Source organism: Heteronotia binoei, chromosome 18 (assembly GCF_032191835.1).
Source record: "Heteronotia binoei isolate CCM8104 ecotype False Entrance Well chromosome 18, APGP_CSIRO_Hbin_v1, whole genome shotgun sequence".
NCBI classification, from domain to species: Eukaryota; Metazoa; Chordata; class Lepidosauria; order Squamata; family Gekkonidae; genus Heteronotia; species Heteronotia binoei.
Genome location: NC_083240.1, coordinates 11126415 through 11140449, shown reverse-complemented (window position 1 = coordinate 11140449; position 14035 = coordinate 11126415). Strand labels below are relative to the sequence as shown.

At 51.2% G+C, this 14035-nt stretch overlaps 1 protein-coding gene across 1 annotated transcript; it reads left to right on the top strand.

Moving 5' to 3' along the window:
• Positions 1-5641: 5641 nt before the first annotated feature.
• On the top strand, positions 5642-12484 carry FNDC10 (fibronectin type III domain containing 10). The gene is made up of 2 exons (XM_060259604.1): positions 5642-6516; positions 10815-12484. The coding sequence occupies exon 1, from the start codon at positions 5642-5644 to the stop codon at positions 6473-6475; it is 834 nt and encodes a 277-aa protein (XP_060115587.1). The 3' UTR covers positions 6476-6516; positions 10815-12484.
• The last annotated feature ends 1551 nt before the right edge of the window (positions 12485-14035 follow it).

Sequence of the window (14035 nt, the reverse complement as noted above, 5' to 3'; positions counted from 1 at the left end):
CAATGTTCTATAGAGGTGGCCTAACTGTGGTTTGGGTGCCACATGAGGCTTTTTCACATATATTGTGTGCCTCTCAAAGCTCCTACCACCCTATCAACCAGCCTGAAGAAGGCATTTCTCTCTTTAAATCACTTCTCCAAGCCAAGCCAGTCAGTAGCTTGGAGAATGCATTTAAGAAGAAGATGATATTGGATTTATATCCCGCCCTTCACTCCGAAGAGTCTCAGAGCGGCTCACAATCTCCTTTACCTTCCTCCCCCACAACAGACACCCTGTGAAGTAGGTGGGGCTGATAGAGCATTTACAGCAGCTGCCCTTTCAAGGACAACCTCTGCCAGAGCTATGGCTGACCCAAGGCCATGCTAGCAGGTGCAAGTGGAGGAGTGGGGAATCAAACCCGGTTCTCCCAGATAAGACTTCGCACACTTAACCACTACACCAAACTGGCTCTCCAGTTTAAAGTTGCTTTCTTTCCACTTATCCCTCCCTCTTCTCCCCATCTATTTCCCTTCCTTCCGCTCTCAAACATCTGATGTTTATTCTATGTGGCTCTTTCATTAAGCAAGTTTGGTTCTATATGCAAACGCTACGCTCTGCCCTAGAGCAAGGGTCCCTCTTCGGAGCAAATGGTAGCGAAAACGGGGCCCTTGGTTTGACCTCAACTGTCTACTGTATTTCATTAGACAAACTACGTTCTAAATTTGGCTTCGTTTGCAGCCAGGAAGGCCCTGTGTCCCCGGCAATATTTTATTAGCGTCCGTTATTGCAAAAGTGCTCAGTGTTCCTGGGGCGGGCAGGTCTTGAAGAGCAGCCAAGTGCTTAATGGAACAAAAGGGCTGCTATATATCAAAACCGGTGCTCCAAAGAATCAGAGTTACTTTTTTTGGTGTGGGCAATATCATCGTTTTCCCTCCTCAGTTGTCTTTTTTCCTTTTTTTAATGTGTGCTGAAAGCCACTGGGAAAGAGAAAGGAAGCCATAGCAGGGCAGACCCAGAAAGGTAACGTGCCAAAATATCTGAGTCACTTTATTGCACAGAGGATCAAATGCCAATAATAGGAGAGCAGTATTTCCTCTAAGCTGTGGTGTCTTGCGAGCAAAAATCCTACTTCATGCTCTATTGGTTGCTGCATAAATGAGTGTGCTCTGGGGTCTTTTCACCTGAGCTAAAACAAAAATGCGTGAGCCGGAGGCTAAAAGAACTGTGAGCTAGCTCACACTAACTCAGCTTAGATCAGGGGTGTCGAACTCATTTGTTATGAGGGCTGGATCTGACATAAATGAGACCTTGTTGGGCCGAACCATTTCAGGCTGGGCCATGCGTGTACTTATTTAAGGTTATGTAGCAGAGATGTAAGAGCCCCGTGGCGCAGAGCGGTAAAGCTGCAGTATCGCAGGCCTAAGTTCTGCTCACAACCTGAGTTCAATCCCGGCACAAGCTGGGTTCAGGTAGCCGGCTCGAGGTTGACTCAGCCTTCCATCCTTCCGAGGTCGGTAAAATGAGTATTCAGCTTGCTGGGGGGAAAGTATAGATGACTGGGAAAGACAATGGCAAACCACCCCATAAAAAGTCTGCCGTGAAAACATTGTGAAAGCAATGTCACCCCAGAGTCAGAAACGATTGGTGCTTGCACACCTTTACTTTTTTAGCAGAGATATAAATTTTACAAAGAACACAGACACAAATATATTTTTTTAAAAACTTAAAACATGCTTAAAACATTAGCACTCATTGATCTTTCTTTGTATTTCTCCCATGGGATCCAGGGAGCTGGGTAAAGGAAGCTCTGGCTGTTTCCTTCCTTCCCCAGTGGATGGGGAAGGAGGAGCCTCAGCCAATAGAAGAGAGACTTGACTCAGTAGGTCTACTGTGCAATTGAGAGAGTCTGGCAAAGCAAGCTATTCCTCCCCAAGGGAGGAGCCTCAGCCAATGGAGAAAATCGAGGTTTTGCTCTGTTGCTCCCATGCGATTGAGCAAGCCTGGCAAAGCAAGCTGTGACACAGAAGGAAGCAAGAAAAAAGGAGAAGGAACCAGACGACAGCCAGTTACTTGAGGGCCTGATAGGAGCCCTTCCGGGGCCTGATTTGGCCCCCTAACTAAATGTTTGACACCCCTGGCTTAGAGGGAACACTGTAGGGGAGTCTTGCGTGAGCATCTGGAAGAGCCAGAGGGAATGCCCAGAAGGAGAGTTTCTCCTGCCTTCCAAGGGAAGGCAAAGGGGAGTAGCTTCAGGGAGACTTTTTAGGAGAAGCAACAATCTGCAACAGTCCAAATTTGCGGAATTGCAAAGATGTGGTTTGCAAGAAGCCTTTTCATATCCAGTCATCCTGCATTTGGAGGGTCAGTTGCAAAGTTCAGCCCGGCCTAGAGCCTGCTCTCCTCAGCTCTCAGAAGCTAAGCGGGGGAAGCCCTGGCTGCCTGTCAAGAATTTGGATAGGAAAGCGCTGAAGAATACCAGGGTTGTGATGTGGAGGCAGGAAGTGGCAAACCACCAATGAAGAAGAAGATATTGGATTTATATCCCGCCCTCCACTCCGAAGAGTCTCAGAGCGGCTCACAATCTCCTTTCCCTTCCTCCCCCACAACAGACACCCCGTGAGGTAGATGAAGATATTGGATTTATATCCCGCCCTCCACTCTGAAGAGTCTCAGAGTGGCTCACAATCTCCTTTCCCTTCCTCCCCCACAACAGACACCCTGTGAGGTAGATGAAGATATTGGATTTATATCCCGCCCTCCACTCCGAAGAGTCTCACAGAGGCTCACAATCTCCTTTACCTTCCTCCCCAACAACAGACATCCTGTGAGGTAGATGAAGATATTGGATTTATATCCCGCCCTCCATTCCGAAGAGTCTCAGAGCAGCTCACAATCTCCTTTACCTTCCTCCCCCACAACAGACACCCTGTGAGGTAGATGAAGATATTGGATTTATATCCCGCCCTCCATTCCGAAGAGTCTCAGAGCAGCTCACAATCTCCTTTACCTTCCTCCCCCACAACAGACACCCTGTGAGGTAGATGAAGATATTGGATTTATATCCCGCCCTCCATTCCGAAGAGTCTCAGAGCGGCTCACAATCTCCTTTACCTCCCCCCCACACACAACAGACACCCTGTGAGGTAGATGAAGATATTGGATTTATATCCCACGCTCCACTCTGAAGAGTCTCAGAGTGGCTCACGATCTCCTTTAGCTTCCTCCCCCACAACAGACACCCTGTGAGGTGGGTGGGGCTGAGAGGGCTCTCACAGTAGCTGCCCTTTCAAGGACAACCTCTGCCAGAGCTATGGCTGACCCAAGGCCATGCCAGCAGGTGCAAGTGGAGGAGTGGGGAATCAAACCCGGTTCTTCCAGATAAAAGTCCGCACACTTAACCACTACACCAAACTGGCTCTCCTCTGAGTGTCTCTGACCTTGAAAGCCCTATGAAAGTCTTTGTGGCTGCAGCTTGTAGAGATCACTTACAACCTAAACTACTGCCCGGTCTTAGAAGGAACAGCAGTGTTTCATTTCTGGCAGTCAAACACCCCACCCCATCACCTTAAACATGTAAACATAGAAACAGCCTCTAGACCCAGGCTTTGGCTGGACATTGGGTTGCCAGGTCGAATTCAAGAAATATCTGGGACTTTGGGGGTGGAGCCAGAAGACTTTGGGGGCGGGGCTAGGAAACTTTGGGGGTGGAGTCAGGAGCAAAGGGTGTGACAAGCACGACTGACCTCTGAAGGGAGTTCTGGCCATTACATTTAAAGGGACGGCACACCTTTTAATGCCTTTCCTCCATTTGCAAATAATGTAGGGGCACCTTCTTTGGGGGCTCATAGAATCCATTCTTTTTGAAACTTGGGGGGTGTTTTGAGGAGAGGCATTAGATGCTATGCTGAAAAATTTGGTGCCTCTATCTCAAAAAACAGCTCCCTCAGAGCCCCAGATGCCCACAGATCGACTCTCCATTATACCTCTGTGACCTAAAATTAATTTAAATCTGATCTCCGGACAACAGAGATCAATTCTACTGGAGGGAAGAGCAGCTTCAGAGGATGGACTCTGTGGAATACCATCAACGGGGGTTATTGGCCTTTGTGACCCTGTGGGCACTTTTGGAATTCTAACAGCGTGGTGGGCACCACCACAAAATGGCTGCCGCAGCTTGTCTTCAGTCACCCAGTGAAGCTCCTGCGTTGCGGTGGCAGCTGCTGCCAAAGCCATTTGAAAAAAACTCTGCACAGCCAATCAAATTGCCAATGGTGCAGGGCTTTCTTTGAGTAGGAACGCACAGGAATGCAGATCCGGCCGGCTTGGTGTCAGGGGGTGTGGCCTAAAATGCAAATGAATTCCTCCTGGGCTTTTTCGGCAAAAAAGCCCCATGCAAAACAATGGTGATGTCAGGGGGTGTGGCCAAATATGCAAATGAGTTCTTGCTGGGATTTTCTACCAAAAGAAGCCCTGCAATGGCCCATCATAAACCTTGAAGGGCCAAAGCTCCACCTGATCCCACCCACTTCCTAAAATCTCTTGGTGGGCACCATTTTGGGGACCCTTGCTACGGACGTGGAAGTTCTAGACATCACATAACTGCGGTGCTCCGTCCCCTCCCAACCCCTGCCCCAAATCTCCAGGGATTTCCCAAGCCAGAGCTGGGAACCCCAACAGGCTTGGGAAATTCCTGGAGATTTGGAGAGGGGAGGGGTTTGCGGCCTGACGAGGGAAGGTATGGGGAAGGGAAGAACCTTCATGGACTACAATACCATAAAGTCCGTTCCCCAAACCGGCTGTTTTTTTGGAGGGAAGACTGGAGACCCGGGAGATCCCAGGCCCCACCGGGAGGTTGGCAACCCGCTACCTATACTGGATCTATCCTCGAGGAAAAGAAGAAGAAGAAGAAGATATTGGATTTATATCCCGCCCTCCACTCCGAAGAGTCTCAGAGCGGCTCACAATCTCCTATATCTTCTCCCCCCCACAACAGACACCCTGTGAGGTGGGTGGGGCTGGAGAGGGCTCTCCCAGCAGCTGCCCTTTCAAGGACAACCTCTGCCAGAGCTATGGCTGACCCAAGGCCATGCTAGCAGGTGCAAGTGGAGGAGTGGGGAATCAAACCCGGTTCTCCCAGATAAGAGTCCGCACACTTCACCACTACACCAAACGTGCTCTCCCAGTGGAAGGGATACAAAGAAAGGAAGCCAAATTCTATCTCACGAGAGAGAGGAAGGCGTTCAAGGCACGAGAAGGCGAGGGAGCTCTAGATGGGGGAAGGAAAAGGCGATCCCTCCTATTTTTTTCCCCTCCCCAAATCCATCGCTTGGTCGCCTCCTCTTGGCCGGCGGCAGAGCGAGAGTTAACGCGGCGCCAGGTTCCGCCGGGAGGAGGGCGGCTGGGCGGGCCCGGAGCTTCCCCGGCCGGCCCACGCAACCCACCCACCCGCCCGCCAGGAGGCGCAGAAGCCGGCGCGGCCGTCTCCAAGTTGGGCACTTGGCAAAATGCGCCTGCTGCCGGCCGGGGCCAAGCGAGGCGGCCGGGGGGGCGCCTGGGCCGGGCAGGCGAGGCCCCCGACGGCCAGCTGAGCGCGCCGCTGCTCGGCCCCGCAGCCCTTCCTCCCATGCCATGCCATGCCCGGCCCCACGGCCCGCCGGCGGGCATGCTGCTGCGCCTGCTGCTGGCCCTGCTCAGCCTGGCCGGGGGGCCGCGGCCGGGAGACGCGCCGGCCGCTTGGGGAGCCTCCCTGGCGCGCGTCTTGCAGCCGCCGCCTCCTGCTGCACCCCAGGGCGATGAGCCGACGGCGGCGCCCGACGCCGAGCCTTGGTGCCCCTACAAGGTGCTGAGCCAAGGCCAAGCCGGCGGGGGGCGCCTCTGCTTCCGCCCCCCGGCGCGGGCTTTCCAGTGCGCGCCGCGGCGCTGCAAGGCGCACCGCTCGCCCGGGCGCGCCCTGGTGGCCAACGTGCTCCTCAACGGCAGCGTCCTCCTGCAGTGGGCCTGGCCGCCTCCCGGGGCCGCCGCCGACGAGGCCCTGCGCGGCTTCTCGCTCGCCTGCTCGTGGGAAGGCGCCTACACGCGCTTCCAGTGCGACACCGTCCGGCTGGGCGCCGCCTGCCGGGACTACCTGCTGCCCGACGCCCACGGCAGCGTCCGCTACCGCCTCTGCTTGAGCGCCTTCGCCGGGGCCGCCTCCAACGGCAGCCGCGGCTCCCCGGGCCCCGATCCGACGCCCTGGCCCCCCGAGTGCGTGGAGTTCACCGTCGAGCCGGCCGGCATGCGGGACATCGTCGTGGCCATGACGGCCGTCGGGGGCTCCATCTGCGTCATGCTGGTCCTTATCTGTCTCCTGGTGGCCTACCTGACCGAGAACCTCACGCCGCCGCCCGCCCCCCCGCCGCCGCCGGCAGGGCCTCCTCCGCCTCGGCCCAGACGGCCCACCGAGGCGGCCGGCGCCGGAGCAAGACCTGCGGGGATGCCGCCTGGGGAGGCGTGGTGACTCAGAAGTCGAACCTTGCTGGGGATTTCCTTCTAGCCTAGGTAACCGTGGCTCAGCTTCTCCAGCCTTCATGCGGTAGGATCGAGGAGTAAGGCTTGCGTTCGGATTCCACCCCCCCCCCCTCTTTCTTTAGAGTAAACCTCACTTGAACCCAACAAGCTCACCTTCCTTCCCCCCCCCCCCGCAAACCCAGCCCTGCCACTAGGCAAACTAGACGACTGCCTAGGGCGCTGGCCTTCTGGGGCTACCGAAGTGGGCACCCCCCCCCGTCACGTGGTTATCAGTGGGGGGCGGGTGCTGGAAGCTAGTCTTTCATAGCATGTCAGATAGGAGTTTCAAACGGTGCTGGCTTCCGAAGAGTAAGGCTCTGGAATTCAGCTGGGCTTCTGGCTGCGGAAGTGCAGATAGTACTTGGAGCCAGCGTTCCCTCTAAGCTGAGTTAGCGTGAGCTAGCTCACAAATGTTTAGGCTCCAGCTCACGCACTTTTGTCTTAGCTCAGGAAGGATGACCCCAGAGCACAGTCATTTATGCAGTAGCTCACAATGTTGAATGCCAGTAGCTCACAACTTTAATACCACTAGCTCACAGCGTAGAATTTTTGCTCACAAGACTCTGCAGCTTAGAGGGAACATTGCTTGGAGCTGGTCCGTTCAAGATCTGGTGTGAGCTTGCTTGGTCCTAAGCTCTGTAGAATCCAACTGGGCTTACTTACAGCTGATTTTTAAAAGCTCGGTGATAGCATGAGATGGGTTATAGCGATAAGGCAAAGTTTAGGCTGTGCCCTTCAGTATGTTTGCTGGAGAGCAAGCCCCGTTGAATTTGGTGGGACTTACACCTGAGTAAACATGGATGTTGCGGTTAGTTAAGCTTCGATGAAACGGTTTGGGGGGGGGGGGAACTTGATCAGTTTTTTAAAATCCTTTTCCATTAGTTGGACAGCGTTTTAAAATAAAGGCACCTGGTTGCTGAGACTGCTGGGGCTCGTTCTTGTGCAATAGATGCTGCTGGGGCTTGTTCTTGTGCAATAAACAGTGCGGTCCCCCGTCAACTCAAAGGAGCAGCCATGGTGTTACAGTGCCGCAGATAGGGGAGGGACGGTGGCTCAGTGGTGGAGCATCTGCTTCGTAAGCACAAGGTCCCAGGTTCAATCCCCGGCATCTCCAGCTAAAAAGGGTCCAGGCAAATAGGCGTGAAAAAAACTCAACTTGAGACCCTGGAGAGCTGCTGCCAGTCTGAGTAGACAATATTGACTTTGATGGACCAAGGGTCTGATTCAGTATAGGGCAGCTTCGTATGTTCATAGAACGGCCATGTCATTCTGTGCTGTCGCGTGCGAGACTTCTGTGGTTTGCCTTGACCCGCCATCAAGCCTTTTAGAATCTATCGCCCAGCTTCTAGCCCAGATTAAAATGTGCAGGGCAGAAGGTCTCAGGTGCGGTTCCTGGCACCTCCAGTTAGAATGAGGAGGGAGCCGGTGGGGAGAAAATCTTGGCAAGCTGTTGCTAGAGCAGACAAGACAGACCTCGATAGACCCAGGATTCTGGCTCGGTATAAAGCAGCATAATGTGTTCAGGCTTTATGTAAAGGCTCCGTCAGTATGCTCTGCAACCTCCGTCAGTATGCTCTTTACCCACACTTGCACGTGGGCCTGATGCTGTGGCTCAGTGGTGGAGCCTCTGCTTGGTATGCAGAAGGTCCCAGGTTCAATCCCCGGCATCTCCAGTTAAAAGGATCTGGTAGGAGGTGATGGGAAAGACCTCAGTCTGAGACTCTGGAGTGCAGCTCCCAGTCTGAGTAGAAAATACTGACCTAGATGGACTGATGGTCTGATTGAGTATAAGGCAGGAACAGCCAAACTTGCTTAATGTAAGAGCCACATAGAAAAGACATCAGATGTTTGAGAGCTGCAAGCCACGAATGTCAGATTTTTGCGAGCCTCAAGGAAGGAAGGCAAATAAGAACATAAGAAAAGTCATGTTGGATCAGACCAATGGCCCATCCAGTCCAATGCTCTGTGTCACATAGTGGCCAAAAAACTAGGTGCCATCAGGAGATCCATCAGTGGGGCCAGGACACTAGAAGCCCTCTCACTGTGCCCCCCCAAGCACCAAGAATACAGAGCATCACTGTCCCAGACAGAGAGTTCCTTCCATTCAAATTTTTATTAATTTTTAAATTTAAAACAACATATAACTACAAAGTAAAACTACCGGTAATAAAATTACAGATATTTTCAGTCTAGAGCCAGACAGAGAGTTCCAACAATACGCTGTGGCTAATAGCCACTGATGGACCTCTGCTCCATATGCTTATCCAGTCCCCTCTTGAAGCTGTCTGTGCTTGTAGCCACCACCATCTCCTGTGGCAATGAATTCCACATGTTAATGACCCTTTGGGGGAAGAAGGACTTCCTTTTTTCAGTTCTAACCCGACTGCTCAGCAATTTCATTGAGTGCCCATGAGTTCTCGTATTGTGAGAAAGGGAGAAAAGTACTTCTTTCTCTACCTTCTCTATCCCATGCATAATTGCTATCATGTCTCCCCTCAGTCGACGTTTCTCCAAGCTAAAGAGCCCCAAGTGTTTTACCCTTTCTTCATAGGGAAAGTGTTCCAACCCTTTAATCATTCTAGTTGCCCTTTTCTGCACTTTTTCCAATGCTATAATATCTTTTTTGAGTTGCAGTGACCAGAATTGTACACGGTACTCCAAATGAGGACGCACCATCGATTTATACAGGGGCATTATGATACTGGCTGATTTGTTTTCAGTTCCCTTCCTAATAATTCCCAGCATGGCGTAGATGGGGAGGAAGAGGTGGAAAGAAAGCAACTTTAAATGAATTCTCCAAGCTGTTGGCTAATGGCGTGGTGGGGGTTTTGAGAGCCACACAGTATGTGTGAAAGAGCCACATATAGCTCCCAAGCCACAGTTTGGCCACCCCTGGTATAAGGCAGCTTTGTGTGATCTTACCTTTAGGGGAGGGGCTGTGGCTCAGTGGTAGAGCCTCTGCTTGGTATACAGAAGGTTCAGAGTTCAGCCTCTGGCATCTCTAGTTCAGGATCAGGTAGGAGGTAATGTGCAAGACCTTCACCTGAGACCCTGCAGAACATCTGGCAGACAATACTGGCTTCCACAGGCCAAGAGTCTGATTTAGTATAAGAAGAAGAAGAAGATATTGGATTTATATCCCGCCCTCCACTCCGAAGAGTCTCAGAGCGGCTCACAATCTCCTTTCCCTTCCTCCCCCACAACAGACACCCTGTGAGGTGGGTGGGGCTGGAGAGGGCTCTCACAGCAGCTGCCCTTTCAAGGACAACCTCTGCCAGAGCTATGGCTGACCCAAGGCCATGCTAGCAGGTGCAAGTGGAGGAGTGGGGAATCAAACACGGTTCTCCCAGATAAGAGTCCGCACACTTCACCACTACACCAAACCGGCTCTCCGGCAGTATAAGGCAGTTTCATGTGACTCTTGGGGAGCACATCTGGAGCAGAGGTCCATCAGTGGCTATTAGCCACAGTGTATTGTTGTAACTCTCTGTCTTGGGCATTGATGCTCTGTATTCTGGGTGCTTGGGGTGGGGGACAGTGGGAGGGCTTCTGGTGTCTTGGCCCCACTGATGGACCTCCTGATGGCACCTGGGTTTTTTGGCCACTGTGTGACACAGAGTGTTGGACTGGATGGGCCATTGGCCTGATCCAACATGGCTTCTCTGATGTTCTTATGTGACACAGAGTGTTGGACTGGATGGGCCATTGGCCTGATCCAACATGGCTTCTCTTAAGTCCTTATGAGTTTATGGGGGGTGGCTTCCTTTGGTATGACAAGGGGAGAACGTCTCCATTCTTGAAAAGTGGAGAGGAGAGTTTTCATTTGTTATCCCTCCAAGGACAGGGGCTGTTGGTAACTGGGGCAGCTGGCTACAGGGGAAGGAAGGCAGCATCAATCCTGTGGAAGTGAGCAAGGGGGAGCTAGGACCCAGATCAACATCCAGCCAGCCTCCTTTGTTAATTGTGCAGGGCTCTGCCTTTGCCTTCCACCCCACCTGGTCCTCTTTAACTGGAGATGCTGGGGATTGAACCTGGGACCTTCTGCATGCCAAGCAGAGGCTTTTCCAGCAAGCCACAAGCTGCTTCAATCATTGCCTTCGGGTTCCTTTAAGCTTAGTGGGGGTTTGACATTTTCCCGAGGCCAGACTGTGGGGTGGGCTGGACGAAATCTGGAACCTCTGTTTTCCCCTTCCATCAATCTGACAGGAGATGAACCTCATGAGAAAGGTCTCTGTGTTGCTTGGTCACAATTCGTTGAGCAAAATAACGGTCTCCTTGTTTCTAAACAGCTTTGGAACGAATCCTTGCCCTGGGGGGGCCGTCTAAGGATGCCTGCCTTCCATGGAAATTCTCATCTGCTCTTCGACGAAGAGTTGGAGCTCCGATTCGTTAAAAGATGAGAGGGACGCCTGTTCCACCCCTGACGCAGAGACCTGCAGCATCCGCGTCCATCCAATGTACAGGGCCTCTCTAGCCATCCTGAAATGAGCAGTTCTCCGTCACCAAGCATCCCTCCACATCCAGAGCATAAATGGGAAGGCATCTTGAGAGGCCACTGTGTCTCTATCAGGCTAACGTCTGATTGCTTAGCATTCTTGTAACTGGCTTCAGGTAGTTACCAGCATCTGGAATTGGTGAGAGCCGCTAGGAAGCTGAAGCCAAAACCCCAGATTGGATGTAAATATGACAATCCAGGTTTTGAAGCAATCTTTTGAATGTTTACGACACTGTTTGAGCAGGTTTCTGCTCGACTGGGGTGGCATCCAGCAATACTCAAATTTCAGCGTTGACTCCCCATATGTTTTGTCCTCCAGATTTTGGTTCTCAGCACAAAGAGAGATTTATCTTTAAAAAAAAAAAGTAGTATAATATTTTTATACGCAAGTGTTCTGTCTGAATTCACCCGTTCCAGATGGTTGTCAGATGTTGTTTCATGTCTGAGCATCGTCGTTATGTAACATTAGAGAAAATCAAGATGGCGGAGAACGATGGTGTCTCGTAGGACTCAAAAGGTCTTTAGCAATGCGTGGATTTTTTAGAGTTTGCTTCTTTAAAGGACATTCTAACACAGGCAAATTTGGCTTGCTGGATTCTCTGTAGGCCCGTAGCAAGCCCCTCCCCACTCCTGAAGTACATAGAAATCACTTTGTCTTAGGGCCAAACTGCAAATAACATTGGCATTCTGGGGCTAGAGTTCCAGTTCTGTGCTTGGTCATTGGAGGGCAACTGGGGAGCTAGCTGAATTGGTGATGTAGTGCTGGGGGGAGGGGCAGGGCTTTTTTTTGTAGCAGGAACTTATTTGCATATTCGGCCACACCCCATGATGTAGCCAATCCCCCAAGAGCTTACAGTAGGCCCTGTAAGCTGTTGGAGGATTGGCTACACAAGAGGGGCATGGCCTAATATGCAAAGGAGTTCCTGCTACCAAAAAAAAGCCCTGGGGAGGGGGTAACATCACTCTATTCCCCTGTGCTGTTTCCCTGATTAAAAATGCCTCCTTTAGGCTGCTCTCAACTTTGATGGGGTGGAAAAAGAGAGAAACACAAGTACCTGTCTTTTTTTCTTTTTGTAGTGGGGGTGGGTGGGTTTCCAGAATGGGAAACAGCATAAGAAAAAAGGTTACTTCCTATCCAGCACTGTGGTCCCTATCTAGATATCCTACCTGGGGTGTTTTTTTAGAGCCAAATACCATGTTAAGACTTCTAGTCATTGTCTTGTGTAGTTTTACTATCACTCAGGTGCTCAGAACTTTTCCCTGTTTTTGCGATGGAAGACTTAATAAACTGTGAAATATTTGTCAGGGCGGGCAAGTGGCTGGGCCGTAGATGTTCACACGTGTCAAGCGAACTGGTTGGGGGTGAAAACTTTTATTGAAAGGGGAGGGTTTTCTGCAAATGGTCACTTCCAAGGAACAATTCCATTTTTTTGCAGTTTCGTTTATTAAACTACCTAGAATCCATCCGCATTCTGAATCGGCTGCTTTTGGGACTTGGGATAACCGCGGCCAAATGAAAAATGGATCTGACAAGGTGGGAATTTCCAAAACTCTGCTGCGTTACAGACCTACCCTCACAAGGTTGTCATTGTTGGGATGAAGCGGAAGAAGGGGGAAACGATGTGAAAAGCCGCTTTGGAGTCCCCAATCGGGGAAAAATGAGGGATATCATTAAAATAAATATATATTTCTTTGAGCGGCTTCATCCAGGAGAGGCATCAAAGAATGACTGGCTGGAATATTTGTTGGGGCGGGCAAGCAGATGGGCCGTAGATTTTCAAAGTCTATCCAAAGTCAGAACACTTCACTATTGAAGAAGGGGTTGGATAAACATCTGGAACAGAGGTCCTTCAGTGGCTATTAGCCACAAGGTATAGGTGGAACTCTCTGTCTGGGGCAGTGATGCTCTGTATTCTTGGTGCTTGGGGGAGGGGCAGCCGTGGCACCTTTTTTTGACCACTGTGTGACACAGAGTGTTGGACTGGATGGGCCACTGGCCTGATTCAACATGGCTTCTCTTATGTTCTTAATATTACTTCACCCCTCCCGGGGAAGCAGCAGAATTCAATACGCAAGCACAGTAAGGCTTTCAACAATTAAAAGCTCATCAAAAACATCTCCAGTTTAGGTTGTAGTTCTCTGCATTGTAGGACAGAAAACTGGCACATTATCTTTACAGGGACCATTTTGGGTTTCTGCTTTAGAAGAAGACGACTGCAGATTTATACTCCGCCCTTCTCTCTGAATCAGACTCAAGAGTGTCTTGCAGTCTCCTCCCCCCACAACAGACACCCTGTGAGGTGGGTGGGGCTGAGAAGGTTCTCACAGCAGCTGCCCTTTCGAGGACAATTCCTGCGAGAGCTATGACTGACTCAAGGCCATTCCAGCAGCTGCAAGTGGAGGAGTGGGGAAATAAAACCCGGTTCTCCCAGATAAGAGTCTTCACACTTAATCACTACACCAAACTGGCTCTCAAAGACATCAAAATTCCATTCTTAGACCATTCTTTGCTGAAAGTAATTTCCCCCCTAAAGTGGAGGAGCGTGGTGGGAAGGATGTGAAAAGCCATTTAGGAGAGAAAAGCAGGAGATTAATTTGGAAAATAAGCAAAAGGGTGTGTGTGTGTACTTTTAACAATGGAAAAAGCTGTCTGGATTTGGCCGTATCTATATAACTCAAGAACATAAGTAGAACCCTGTTAGGTCAGACCAGTGGTCCATCCAGTCCAGAATCCTGTCTCGCACAGTGGCCAACCAGTTCCTCTGGAAAGCCAACAGCAGGGCATAGAGGCTGAGGCCTTCATAAGAACATCAGAGGAGCCCTGCTGGGTCAGACCAGTGGTCCATCTAGTCCAGCATCCTGTCTCATACAGCAGCCAACCAGTTCATTTGGAAAGCCAACAACAGAGCAGAGAGGTCAAGGTCTTTCTTAGAACTGGGTCAGTTCTGCTGGGTCAGACCAGTAGTCCAGTTCTGCTGGGTCAGACCAGTAGTCCAGCCTCCTGTCTCGCACAGT